The sequence below is a fragment of the Nycticebus coucang genome, chromosome 1, assembly GCF_027406575.1.
Source record: "Nycticebus coucang isolate mNycCou1 chromosome 1, mNycCou1.pri, whole genome shotgun sequence".
Taxonomy (NCBI): domain Eukaryota; kingdom Metazoa; phylum Chordata; class Mammalia; order Primates; family Lorisidae; genus Nycticebus; species Nycticebus coucang.
In genome coordinates, this window is record NC_069780.1 from 195,278,789 (window position 1) to 195,290,715 (window position 11,927).

The 11,927-nt window shown below is 54.3% G+C and overlaps 1 protein-coding gene across 3 annotated transcripts in view; it reads left to right on the forward strand.

Annotated features, from left to right (window-relative positions):
- The window catches only part of SLC6A3 (solute carrier family 6 member 3), a 34,221-nt gene extending 22,460 nt beyond the window's left edge, over positions 1–11,761 (forward strand). For 2 of the 3 annotated variants that reach the window (XM_053593398.1, XM_053593407.1), the window contains exons 11-14: positions 113–212; positions 2,875–2,975; positions 7,478–7,645; positions 8,878–10,506. In XM_053593398.1, coding sequence (XP_053449373.1) covers positions 113–212; positions 2,875–2,975; positions 7,478–7,645; positions 8,878–8,997 — 489 coding nt within the window. In that variant the 3' untranslated portion in view covers positions 8,998–10,506. Of the gene's footprint in view, positions 1–112; positions 213–2,874; positions 2,976–7,477; positions 7,646–8,877; positions 10,507–11,623 lie in introns of those variants that run through there. The other variant, XM_053593411.1, reaches the window with a different exon arrangement.
- Positions 11,762–11,927: the final 166 nt, after the last annotated feature.

An 11,927-nucleotide genomic window follows, 5' to 3' on the forward strand; every position in this document is an offset into this window, starting at 1 on the left:
GATTGACATTTAGCAACTCAAACCACACTTCACGGAGAGTAAGGCAGCTGTGTCTGCTGGGCAGAGCCCTCCATGGAGTCTCCATGCAGTCCAGCAATGTCTCTCTCTCCAGGGTGGCATCTATGTCTTCACACTCCTGGACCACTTCGCGGCTGGCACGTCCATCCTCTTTGGGGTGCTCATCGAAGCCATTGGGGTGGCCTGGTTCTATGGTAAGTCCACGGAAGGACCAAGCAGGCTGGATCCTCTTGCTCTGTGGCCATGCAGCTCTCTCTCTCTGGCAAACCCACCTCTTAAGAGGCACATTTTAGCCTGCAAGGGGGTCAAAGGTTTGCACAGTGGCTGAGATGCTATGGCCTCCCCTGCACTGGAGAGACCCATGAGCCTGTCCCTCCTGGGGCCGTGTCAGAGAAGCTGCTGGCTCAGGTATTGTGCCCTGAGAGTCGTGGCTCCAAGGTGCCGTCATGGATATGCAAGCTGACCAGCATCCCAGCCCACCAGCCCACTGGCCTCTCCACTTACGAGACTGTGAGCCCTCAGAGGCCGGGGTCACAGGCCACCTGCTGCCACTACTATGGGTATTAGTTGTTGTGTCCTGGGACATCCCAGCATACTTTAGACAACAATGGGAACTCCAAGTCTTCCCTCTCACTGGCTAGGTGCTGACCTAGCCAGTTGTCATACCTCAATTTCTCTCAGTTTTCTCTTCTGTAAATGGGTCACTGTGCTGGCTCAGCTCACATGATATGTCTGAGGGTGAGCGGTTCCTCTATGAACACGTGTAGCCAGCAGAAGGGACACAAACCCCAGTCCCAGAGGAATATAGGCCAGCTGTCCTGAATTCATGGGGGCCACTCTCTCTACCTCTGAGCTGTGGAATTTATAACCTGGGGAAAACACCCTGGCTCTGGGGGTCTCAACCTGACAAACAGCTCATATTCCAAGAACATTTTTTCAAGTGCAGGAGACTCTCCATAGGTTGACCACCCAAGGGACTATAAGAAACTGGTCATCATGCAGAGGTGGTCAGTGTAAGGAACTAGGCCTACTGTCCTGATATGTACAGGTGGTGAGCGTCCGGTCAACTTAAAGAGGTGGTCAGTGTAGGGAGGTGGTCAGTGCAGCAGAGAGGTAGTCAGTGTAAGGAGATGGTTGGTGTAAGGAGGTGGTCAGTGCAGGGAGATGGTCAGTGTAGGGAGGCAGTCAGTGCAGGGAGGTGGTCAGTGCAGGGAGATGGTCAGTGTAGGCAGGCAGTCAGTGCAGGGAGGTGGTCAGCGTAAGGAGGTGGTCAGTGCAGGGAGGTGATCAATGTAAGAAGGCAGTCAGGGCAGGGAGGCAGTCAGTGTAGAGAGGCAGTCAGTGTAGGGAGGCAATCAGTGTAAGGAGGCGGTCAGTGCAGGTAGGTGGTCAGTGCAAGGAGGCGGTCAGTGCAGGGAGGTGGTCAGTGTAGGGAGGAAGTCAGTATAAGAAGGAGGTCAGTGTAGGGCAGTAGTCAGCTTAGAGAGGTTCTACTGTGTCTATTCTTTTCTACAGAAAAGGGAAGTGTCAAAAGAGTCAATGCATTGCTATCACTTTAAATTCAAATCTTCATCCACCTCACCAAAAAAAAAAAAAAAACAGAACCTCACAGAGAAAGGAGAAAGTACCTGAAACACATCCCCCCACCTTGACCTGTGGAATGACCAAAGTTGGAGCAGCTGGCCCTGCCATTCTAGAGCCTCAAAAGACTGAGGTCTGAGTTACTTCTCCAAACATAAGTTTCTGCCCCTTTCATCCAAATGGAACAAAATCTTTGCTGCTGATGAGACTGCGTCAGATGATGCAGGGGCTCTGTGCCTGCAGGGTCCCTGCAGGGAGCACAGGGGGCAGGGGCCTCAGCCAGGCTCCCCTGTGCTGCCTCGCCCCTGCCCATTCCATACCACTCCCCATCCAATCTCTCAGTGCCCAGAGTCCTGCTGACGGCACCATCGGCACCAGGGTGTGCAGAGGGCTCTCTGGGTGCAGGCATCTTTCTGGTCATAGACAAGGCTGGATCTGGGGGAGAAATCACTTTTGCAATCTTTATGGGCAAGCCCTAAAAGAAGTCAGAAGATACCACTGACTGAGAAACCACTTCTGAAGTGGAGCACCAGGGCTGCTGCTTGCTTTATGGAGAGAAAGAGTTCCTTAGGGTTCTAGAAGTAGCTTTTCATAAGAAGAAAAAAGCAATGATTGTATACATACAATAGAATATTATTCAGCCTTAAAAAGGGCAAGACATTCTGACACAAGCTACAACACAGGTGGACCTTGAGGACGTTATGTTAAGTGAGATAAGGCAGGCACGGAGTGATAGGCAGTGTGGTTCCACCCGCAGGTCTCATGTGTCCTCAGATTCCCACAGGCAGAAGCTGGAATGGAGAGTGCTGGGGGACGGGGGAGAGGGGCATATCTCATGGGAACAGGGTTCTGGCTGGGCAGGATGGACAGTTCTGGAGATCACAGTGCTGATGGCCACACAGCAGCGTGACACACTCAATGCCATAGAGCTACGCACGTAAAAGTGGCTCAGCCGGGCAATCTGTGTTATGTGGATCTTACAGTGGTTTTTTTTAAAGTTAAAAAAAAAAATACTGATTGCAGAGGGGTGTCGGGGACAGTGGTGGGGGTCAGGGAGAACATGAGGCAGGGGTGGGCAGGGAGGCCACTCAGCCATAGGCCCCCTGGACGTCATGGGTGAGTAAGCTTGTGGGGTCCTGCTAGTCAGGAGGCACCAAGGGTCTAGAGGGGGCTTAGGGCATATGGGGGAGCCCTAGGGTCATTGAGGACCCTGGCCCGTGTCTGGCACGTGGGATGTGCTGCTCTGACCGGCCTGCCCTGCTGCTTCTCCCACAGGTGTCAGGCAGTTCAGCGATGACATCAAGCAGATGACGGGGCAGCGGCCTAGCCTGTACTGGCGGCTGTGCTGGAAGCTGGTCAGCCCCTGCTTCCTTCTGGTAAGGGACCATGAGGGTGGACCCCTGGGGAAGTGAATGCATGGGAGGTCACAGCAAGGCAGGGTCACCACAGCCGGAACCAGCAAGGCCTCAGGACTCAGCCTGGAAGAGACCTAAAGTCATCTCTGGTCTCCTGAAGGGGTCGCCCACCTTCCTCTCTGGCACCATGAGAAAGTCTCCCAGGTGGCCCCCGGTGGCCCTGGGCCCCCATTGAGGTCACGTGAGGGCTGCGCTTGGGCCATACCTCTGTGTCTGAGGGAGGCCAGAGTGATGCAGGTAGTTACCCACTTCTGCTGTGATACTGGATGGAATTTATACCTTCCAGGACAGCAGGATCAGGGATGGCAGGTATTAGCAACCCCGAAAACAAGCATGACCCAGCGTCTGTCCCATGCTCCTTCAGGTCCCTCCCCTGAGGCTAGCTCCTCTGCTGTACCCAGAGGCTGCCTGGCTTTTGTCATCTGGGGTCAGCAAATCAGGGCCCCCAAGCCAAGTCCCTGGATGTCTGTCCTTACAGAGTTTTGCAGGGACATGGCCACCCCCTTTCCCACCCTGCCTATCTGTGGCTGCTGCAGAGACCAAGGTGGCTCGCAAAGCCAAACTATCTGGCCTGGACAAGTGGCCTCAGGCAGACATGGTAGGCCTCGCCATGCCTGAAGAGTCTTGTGGGCTGCTCACAGACATGAGCACCTTCCCAGAGTCCACAGCCAGCAGGGCCACACCCAGAAAGGGGCAGGTGGCTCAGGCCCACAGGTGCTGTGTGTGTGAAGAACCCTTGCTATGAACACAAAGCAGGAGGGGTTTGAGCACCTGAGTGCAGGCTCCTGGGGTGTCAGAAAGAGATGAGAGAAAGGGCCTATCCTGGAGGACCTGGAAGGTGCCAGAGAAACAACCAGTACCTTGAGGAAATCATGGTAACATAGAGCTGGGCCGTGCAGTGTGACTGTGCATTGAGTGTCCCCAGCCTGGATCGCAGCTGCAGCTCCCACTGAAGGCTCATCACTGAGCAGTCGGGGGCGGGGGAGCAAGGAAATCAAACTTGGCCTCTGCCTCCCCCATCTGACTCGAGAGCTCTCTCTTCTTGCTGCTCAGTCTTGAGTCTGGGCCCCTGCAGGTTAGCGTGCAGCCCCTTAACACCCAGGAGTGACCTGCAATCTCGGGGGTGATACATTCTGCCGGTGACCAGCCTAAATCTTTGAGCCGAAATATGCTTTGTGGCGTTTTAGATAAAACCTGCCACCTTGATAAAAACACAGCAGTGTCATCACTTTATATCACCTTACCTTTAATTTTAGAGCCCATTTCCTACTAAGTTTAGACTTCAGCAGAAAAATGATTTCCACATTATCCTGTGTCCTTGACATTGCTGTCCCCTCTGGTGTGTGGCTTTTGATCACAGCCCAGCACAGACCCAGGCCTGTGACTTTGTTTTGTGGCTGGGTACACCACAGCACTCCGAAAGGTAGATCATACCAGGTAATAATCAACTCATGTGGCAGGTCATGGCCGTGGCAGACAGGTCTTTCTAAGATATGTGAAGTCTATTAAGAAGATGAACGGTGCAAGAAAATACATTACAACAAAACCAACATGCCATATATTCAAAATGTACATATCTGGGGAGATGTAGCTTAGTAAAATACTAAGAACTGCTATAGGGTGACCACCCAAAGGACTACAGCAAACCGGTCCACACACAGAGGTGGTCACCATAAGGAAGGAGGCCCGCTGTGCTGACACGCACATGTGATGCATGTCTGGTCTACGGGAGTCAGGTCAGCATGAGGACGTGGTCAGTGCAGGCAGGTGGGCAGCTGTGCAGCTTCTACTGTATGTGAAAGCACCAAACAGCTGACGACGGCCCAGTCTGAGGTGCTCCAGGCCTCGCACTCTGCTTGTGGGGGAGCCTGGGCCCTTCCTTCCCATGGCCTGACCTGCTCTCACTGCCCCAGGCCAGGAGTCCATGCGAAGCAACATGCCAAGAGGAGGTCGAGGCTAGTGTAAGAGATGTGTGTGCAAATACGCCTGTTAAGATGGAGTGTGTGAATGTTGAGCTTCTCTGAGATTCAGAAAAGTTGACAATGAGTAAAAATTTGTATTTACGCCACCTTATAACCACATCTAGTAGAGCTTCCTTTGTCTTCTCAGGACGGGCCTGTCTTGCCCAGGTATGCAGTACCTGTGTAGGTATGCAGCACACGTGTAGATACGTAGCACATGTGTAGGTATGAAGCACACGTTTAGGCATGCAGTCATATGTAGACACACAAAACATGTAGGCACACAGGACACACACGTTAGACACACAGGACGTACATGGCAGGCACACAGGACACACACGTTAGATACACAGGATGTACATAGCAGGCACACAGGATACACACGTTAGACACACAGGATGTACATGGCAGGCACACAGGACACACACGTTAGACACACAGGACACACACGTTAGACACACAGGATGTACATGGCAGGCACACAGGACACACATGTTAGACACACAGGACACACACGTTACACACACAGGACATACATGGCAGGCACACAGGACGCACACGTTAGACACACAGGACACACACGTTAGACACACAGGACGTACATGGCAGACACACAGGATACACACGTTAGATACACAGGATATACATGGCAGGCACACAGGATACACACGTTAGACACATAGGACACACGCATTAGACACACAGGACACACACGTTAGACATACAGGACACACATGGCAGGCACACAGGACACACACATTAGACACACAGGATGTACATGGCAGGCACACAGGACACACACGTTAGACACACAGGATGTACATGGCAGGCACACAGGACACACACGTTAGATACACAGGATATACATGGCAGGCACACAGGATACACACGTTAGACACACAGGACACACACGTTAGACACACAGGATGTACATGGCAGGCACACAGGACACACACATTAGACACACAGGATGTACATGGCAGGCACACAGGACACACACATTAGACACACAGGATGTACATGGCAGGCACACAGGATACACACGTTAGACACACAGGATGTACATGGCAGGCACACAGGATACACACGTTAGACACACAGGATGTACATGGCAGGCACACAGGATACACACGTTAGACACACAGGACACACACGTTAGATACACAGGACACATGTTAGACACACAGAACACACACGTTAGACACACAGGACACACACGTTAGACTCACATGACTACATGGCAGACACACAGGACACACACGTTAGACACACAGGACACATGTTAGATACACAGGACACATGTTAGACACACAGGGCACACACGTTAGACACACAGGACGTACATGGCAGACACACAGAGTACACACTTTAGACACACAGGACACACACATTAGATATACAGGGCACACACGTTAGATATACAGGGCATACACGTTAGATATACAGGACACACACATTAGATACACAGGACACACGTTAGACCCACAGGGCACACACGTTAGACACACAGGACGTACATGGCAGACACACAGAGTACACACTTTAGACACACAGGACACACACGTTAGATATACAGGGCACACACGTTAGATATACAGGGCATACACGTTAGATATACAGGACACACAAGTTAGATACACAGGACACACGTTAGACCCACAGGGCACACACGTTAGACACACAGGACGTACATGGCAGACACACAGAGTACACACTTTAGACACACAGGACACACACGTTAGATATACAGGGCACACACGTTAGATATACAGGGCACACACGTTAGATGCACAGGACAAGTACATGTAGGCACACAGGACACACAGGTCGGGCGCACAGGTGGCACCTGGGGACCCCTGCACACCTGCTGAATGGATGAGCACATGAGGTCATGAGCACCTGCATCAGGAGAACCCTCTAGAGCAGTGATTTTCAGCTGGTGTGCTGTGGCACCTACTGTACTGTGAGAGCATCTTAGGTGTGTCATGAAAACTTTTAAAGATGATTAATTAAATTATTTTCAAAAGAAGTTCAAAGCACAGTAAGTACACTCTTTTATTCTTCTTTTTGATCAGCATAATTTAAGTGTGGGTGGAAGTTTGCTGTCAGATACAAAAGGTTGAAAACACTGCTCTAGAGAATGAAAACCTGTCCCCGTAAGCACCACCCCCCACATTTGAAGCAGGTCACCACCATGACCTGGTGGTGGCTCTGAGTTTACAGAGACCCAGCACAGACTGCCCTGGGGGCTGCGTGGGGCACAACTGTGTCATCGAGTCAGTGACTGGGTGGTGCCATCCCACTCTGTCGTGCTCTGATTTCAACAAAGGCTAGAACAGGACAGGATAGGATAGAACAGGGTGGGAGGGAAGAGGCCTTGTCTGAGGAGGATGTTGTCCCGAGGCAGGATGGCACCTGGCCTGGCTGGATTCTGGCGTGTGCAGAGCCAGACTCTAAGGCCCTCCCTGGACATGCTGCCTGACCCATGTCCATTGGTTTCAGTTCGTAGTCGTGGTCAGCATCGTGACCTTCAGGCCCCCCCACTACGGTGCCTACATCTTCCCGGACTGGGCCAACACACTGGGCTGGGCCATCGCCACGTCCTCCATGGCAATGGTGCCCATCTATGCAGCCTACAAGCTCTGCAGCTTGCCTGGGTCCTTCAGAGAGGTGGGTATGTGGACGGGGCTCCTCCCCCTGGCCATCCCCTGACTGAGAGGTCACAGAAGGGCTCAGCTACTGTCCATGCCCCAGGATCTCTTTTTGCCTGTTTCATCCTCAGCCAAGAGGAGGTAGCTGGAGGCAGCCACACGGCAGGGACGGGGAGGGTGTCATGTGTGTCTGAGTCTGCATGTGTGCCCACACGTATGTCTGAATGTGTTTCTGTGCATGTAATGAGAGCACATGCCTACCATCAGCTCACCTTGGCTGAGCAGGGCAGCTCTGGGGCCTCCGCAAGGCACGTTCCCTTCTCTGCCTCAATTCTGCCCCTTTATGTAAAGGAAGGCAGGGGAGTGGCCCTGCTTGGTGACCTGGCTCTGTGACTCTGGGAAGACTCAGGATGCAGTCCTCTTGGCAGGAACAGCCCCCCACCAGAGCCCGCCCTTGGGGCTCATAGAAGCCTCTCTGTGCTCCAACCCCACAGTCTTTCTTTGAAACAGTCTCGGCCCTGGGCAGAGAAGCACCATCTCTATACCCTGGCTAGGTCCAAGGATCCTGCCTGAGGGCCACTGTGTCCCCTGGGCTTGAACTTGTGGTAGGCACCCCAGGCTGGCACAGAGCTGGCCCCCAGCAGTGTAGCCAAGCCAGGGCGAAGCACAGTGTGTGGCCAGGCTGCTGACCCTCAGGCTGCAGGAGGGCAGTGAGGGACCCCCTAGGGGCCCCCTTCAGACCCAGCAGGGAACAGCAAGTGGCTGGGCAGTCCCTGTGGGGCGCTGACCTCTCTGAGTAAGACACACTGGGAATAGGGACCCAGGTGAGTACGGACCCTAGATGGGGGGCCTGTGGCAGCAAGGTGATGTAGGGCCACACCCAGGGAGGGGACACTGGCCTCCATCAGAGACGGAGATTTCTGGCCCTGAGTGTGAGCTCCTGGAAGATGCTGTCTGCTCCAGGAGGACTGGGAGCCACAGCAGGTGGTGGAGGGAGACAGGCTCGGGTCCCAGGGCTGGCATGTGGCAGGAAGCAGGATCCCTGGAGACCCTCTCTCGCTCAGCTCACCACACATGGTGATAGAGACAAAGCTGCCTCCACGACCACTGTTATTTTGAATGGGGACTCACTTCCCGATTTCCTGCCCTGTGCTGGTATCGATCCCAAGGAGAGCCTGTTAACCCCAGAGGCATTGGCCGGTGGGGGCACTGCAAGTAAGCACTGGCACCAACTGTCTTGCTCTCTTTTAGAAATTGGCCTACGCCATCACGCCCGAGAAGGACCGAGAGCTGGTGGACCAAGGGGAGGTGCGCCAGTTCACGGTGAGGTTGCTGTCCCCAGGGGTCCCCCAGCGGGAAAATCCAGAATGACCCAAAGTAGTCTTCTTGCTGCCCTCAGAGAGCTGGGAGGCTACATGCAGATGGCTTGGGCTCAGTACGTCAACAGGGGCCCCGTGAGCACCTGTGTGCCACATGGTCTGCACTCTGGCCTGGGGCCACTCTGCGGGGCCCTGCACTGAGATTGGGAGTCTGGCAGGCTGTAGTGTGGGTGCAGATGAGCACAAAAGAAAAAAGAAGGGGGATCACGGGCCTCCTGGAGGTGCATCGTCATAGACACCCACATGAAGGCCAGGTCCCTGCAAAGACACAGGTCTGGACACGTCCAGGCCATAGCAGCAACACCCTGAGGGGGTGGGCTGAGCCAGTCTGAGCACCAGCAGGGGTCACCCACTTCAGAGTGGACACTAGGGAAATGGTGCCGGAAACCAGACAGGGGTCTGGAGCTGCTCAGGAGGGGGAGGCAGTCACATGTCACACTGAAGCAGAGTGAAGCCAGGCCAGGACACAGCACTGAGCAAATGGCATGGGGAAGGTGGTACGAGTGGCAGCCCCAGGCCCCCACACCTCTGGCACAGCTCCTCCCTCCCCTCCTCTCCTCCCCCACCTTCCTCTCTTCCCCCACCCCTCCTCCCCTCTTCTCATTAGGGATTGCATTTTACTTCACTTGCTTGGTACTTTTCAACTGCACCCCAGATGTGGTGGGTTCTACCTTCCTCAATCTGGGTTCTTTTGCCTTAAAGGTTCCTGGGCTTCACATTGGACATAGCTGAGTTACTATGAACAGTTACAAGAACAGTCTGATCTTTTGGGATCTTGCATTTTCAGGCTTATTAGGTGGTACCAGAGTAGCATTTAAGCCAAGCCTACTGTCCCTTGCTGGAGAAAGGCCTCATGACCACACCACACAATGTCCTGTGAACCATGAGCTTTCCCAGCCTGGCCAACAGGGCAGGTGCTGCACATGGCCTGTGTGAGCATGAGAGGTTGTCCCCAAAGCGCCACAGGTGGTCTCTCCACAGCTTCCTCCACATGTTCACATTCCCAGCAGCCTCTGTGGGCCCTTGTGCAGGTCTGCTCTCTGTGTACTGTCTCCCCTGTGGTCCTCTGTCCTACAAAATCCAGCCTCCTCAGTCCCCCCAACTTCCTTCCCCAGCTCCTCAACTCTAGAGTCCACCGGCTCCCTAGGTCCCCTCCTGTGCTACACCTCACTGCTCAGAGCAGTGAGCGGGGCCACTGGGTGGACTCTCTTGGGCTCACTAGCTCTGCGGGTCCAACGTGTCTTGAACACCATTACTGCATGTGTTGTGCTTATGGAGGCTTGTTTTAGATGTGAATTTGGTCCCTGTTGTTCCATCTTGACCAGAATGTCTCTGCATATGGCTGTCCAGGCACAGGTGGTTCATGCCGCCTGCTGTGTGATGTCCCCTCAGGGGAACTAGTGCAGTGTGGTGGATGGGTGTCTGTCCCCTTCTCCCTGACGGCAACACACTTCACTGGCAGGAGTGTCTTACTTCCTCTGGACAGTGCGTTTGGTCTTCTGTCTCTAGAGACATGCACACCAGGGTCATTTGCACATGGTCTGTACGTAGCCACCCCGCAGTCTCCCTCAGGGATCAGTTAAAATCTGCCTTCTGCTGACCCTCACTTGAGTGGGCCACTGTCCAGGGTCTCTAGTCTGCTTCATTGGTGAGTGGGAGGCGGGGAGTCCCCCAGGTGCACCTCTCTCCAGGGAGGGTCACTCTTTACTCCTGTCAGTGGCCTGTGGGGCTGGGGCTGAGCTTATGGTCCCAGACACTGCACCACCCCCACTCATCTGAAGTGGGGCTGTCACCCAGAGCTGCTGTCACCAGGAACTGCTGTCCTGGGGCTCTGGACCCAGGGCCTCTCCTGGCCTGCCCCTGGTCAGGCCCTGCCCATGAGCTCCCTTCACTGGACCCCCAGTCCACCTGGACTCTGACTGTGCCAGCACCTCCTTCAGCTACTCTGCACCCTGCAGACCCCCAGCCCAGGGCACGGTTGTCCCACCCAGGCCTGAGGAAGTCTCCCGCAGGCCCTCCCAGTGGAGTGGCCATAGAGTCCTGCTGTGTGGTCAGCAGTACCTATAGCTATCCATTTAATGTCACCAAGTGGCTCGTGCTCAAAAATAGGCCAACTAGCTGCTGCATAATAGCAGGCGTGACATTTGCTGAGAGTCTGAATAGCTGCTCCTGTCCATCTCTTGGGTCCCTCCCTGAGCAGTCCTTGAGCCGCTCTCACCCCACAGGGGTCACACAGAGCAAGGGGCACATGCAGCAGGCAGCAGGGGAGGGGGACAGCACCCAGTCATGCGAGCTGGCGGGAGTGGTCTGGAGCCAGGCCCAGGTTGACTGTGCCTAGCAGCTGATCCCAGGCCTGCCACATGGCAACCACTGGTCCCTGTTGCATCTGTGCTTTTCTTTATCAAGAATGGTTTCTTTATAGAAGTTTAAACTAGATGTTGGGTCTCTGGTACCCTTGATGAGCTTTCCCAGTGGCAAGTGTCTATTGGGGCTGCTGGTGCACAGCCATAGCCTCCCAAGTTTGCTGTGAACCAGAAGAAGGGTGTTGTCTGCCCAGGAGCCTCTTCTGTCCATGCTGCTGCTCTCTTCGCTTCTGAATACACCCCATTTTCTTTCAGCTCCGCCACTGGCTTGTGGTGTAGCAGGAGTGGAAAGGAAGACCCCCGGGGTCATCCCACGTGGAGAAGCTCGGACAAAGAAGGGGGTCTAGGTCTGGAGCAAGAAGGGCCACTGCTGCCCTGTAACCTCTGATTTACTGAGAAAACAGAAGCAAAGCAAGAGGCTTTTCTCTTCCGACTGTTTACACCCTTTCTGTGCCACAGGAGGGACGCCTTGCTGTGTCTTTCCCGTGCTCTGTGTGAGGCAGGCCCCTTCCCATCCCACCCCCGTGGCCACACGGAGCTCAGGCTGGGCTACCACCCT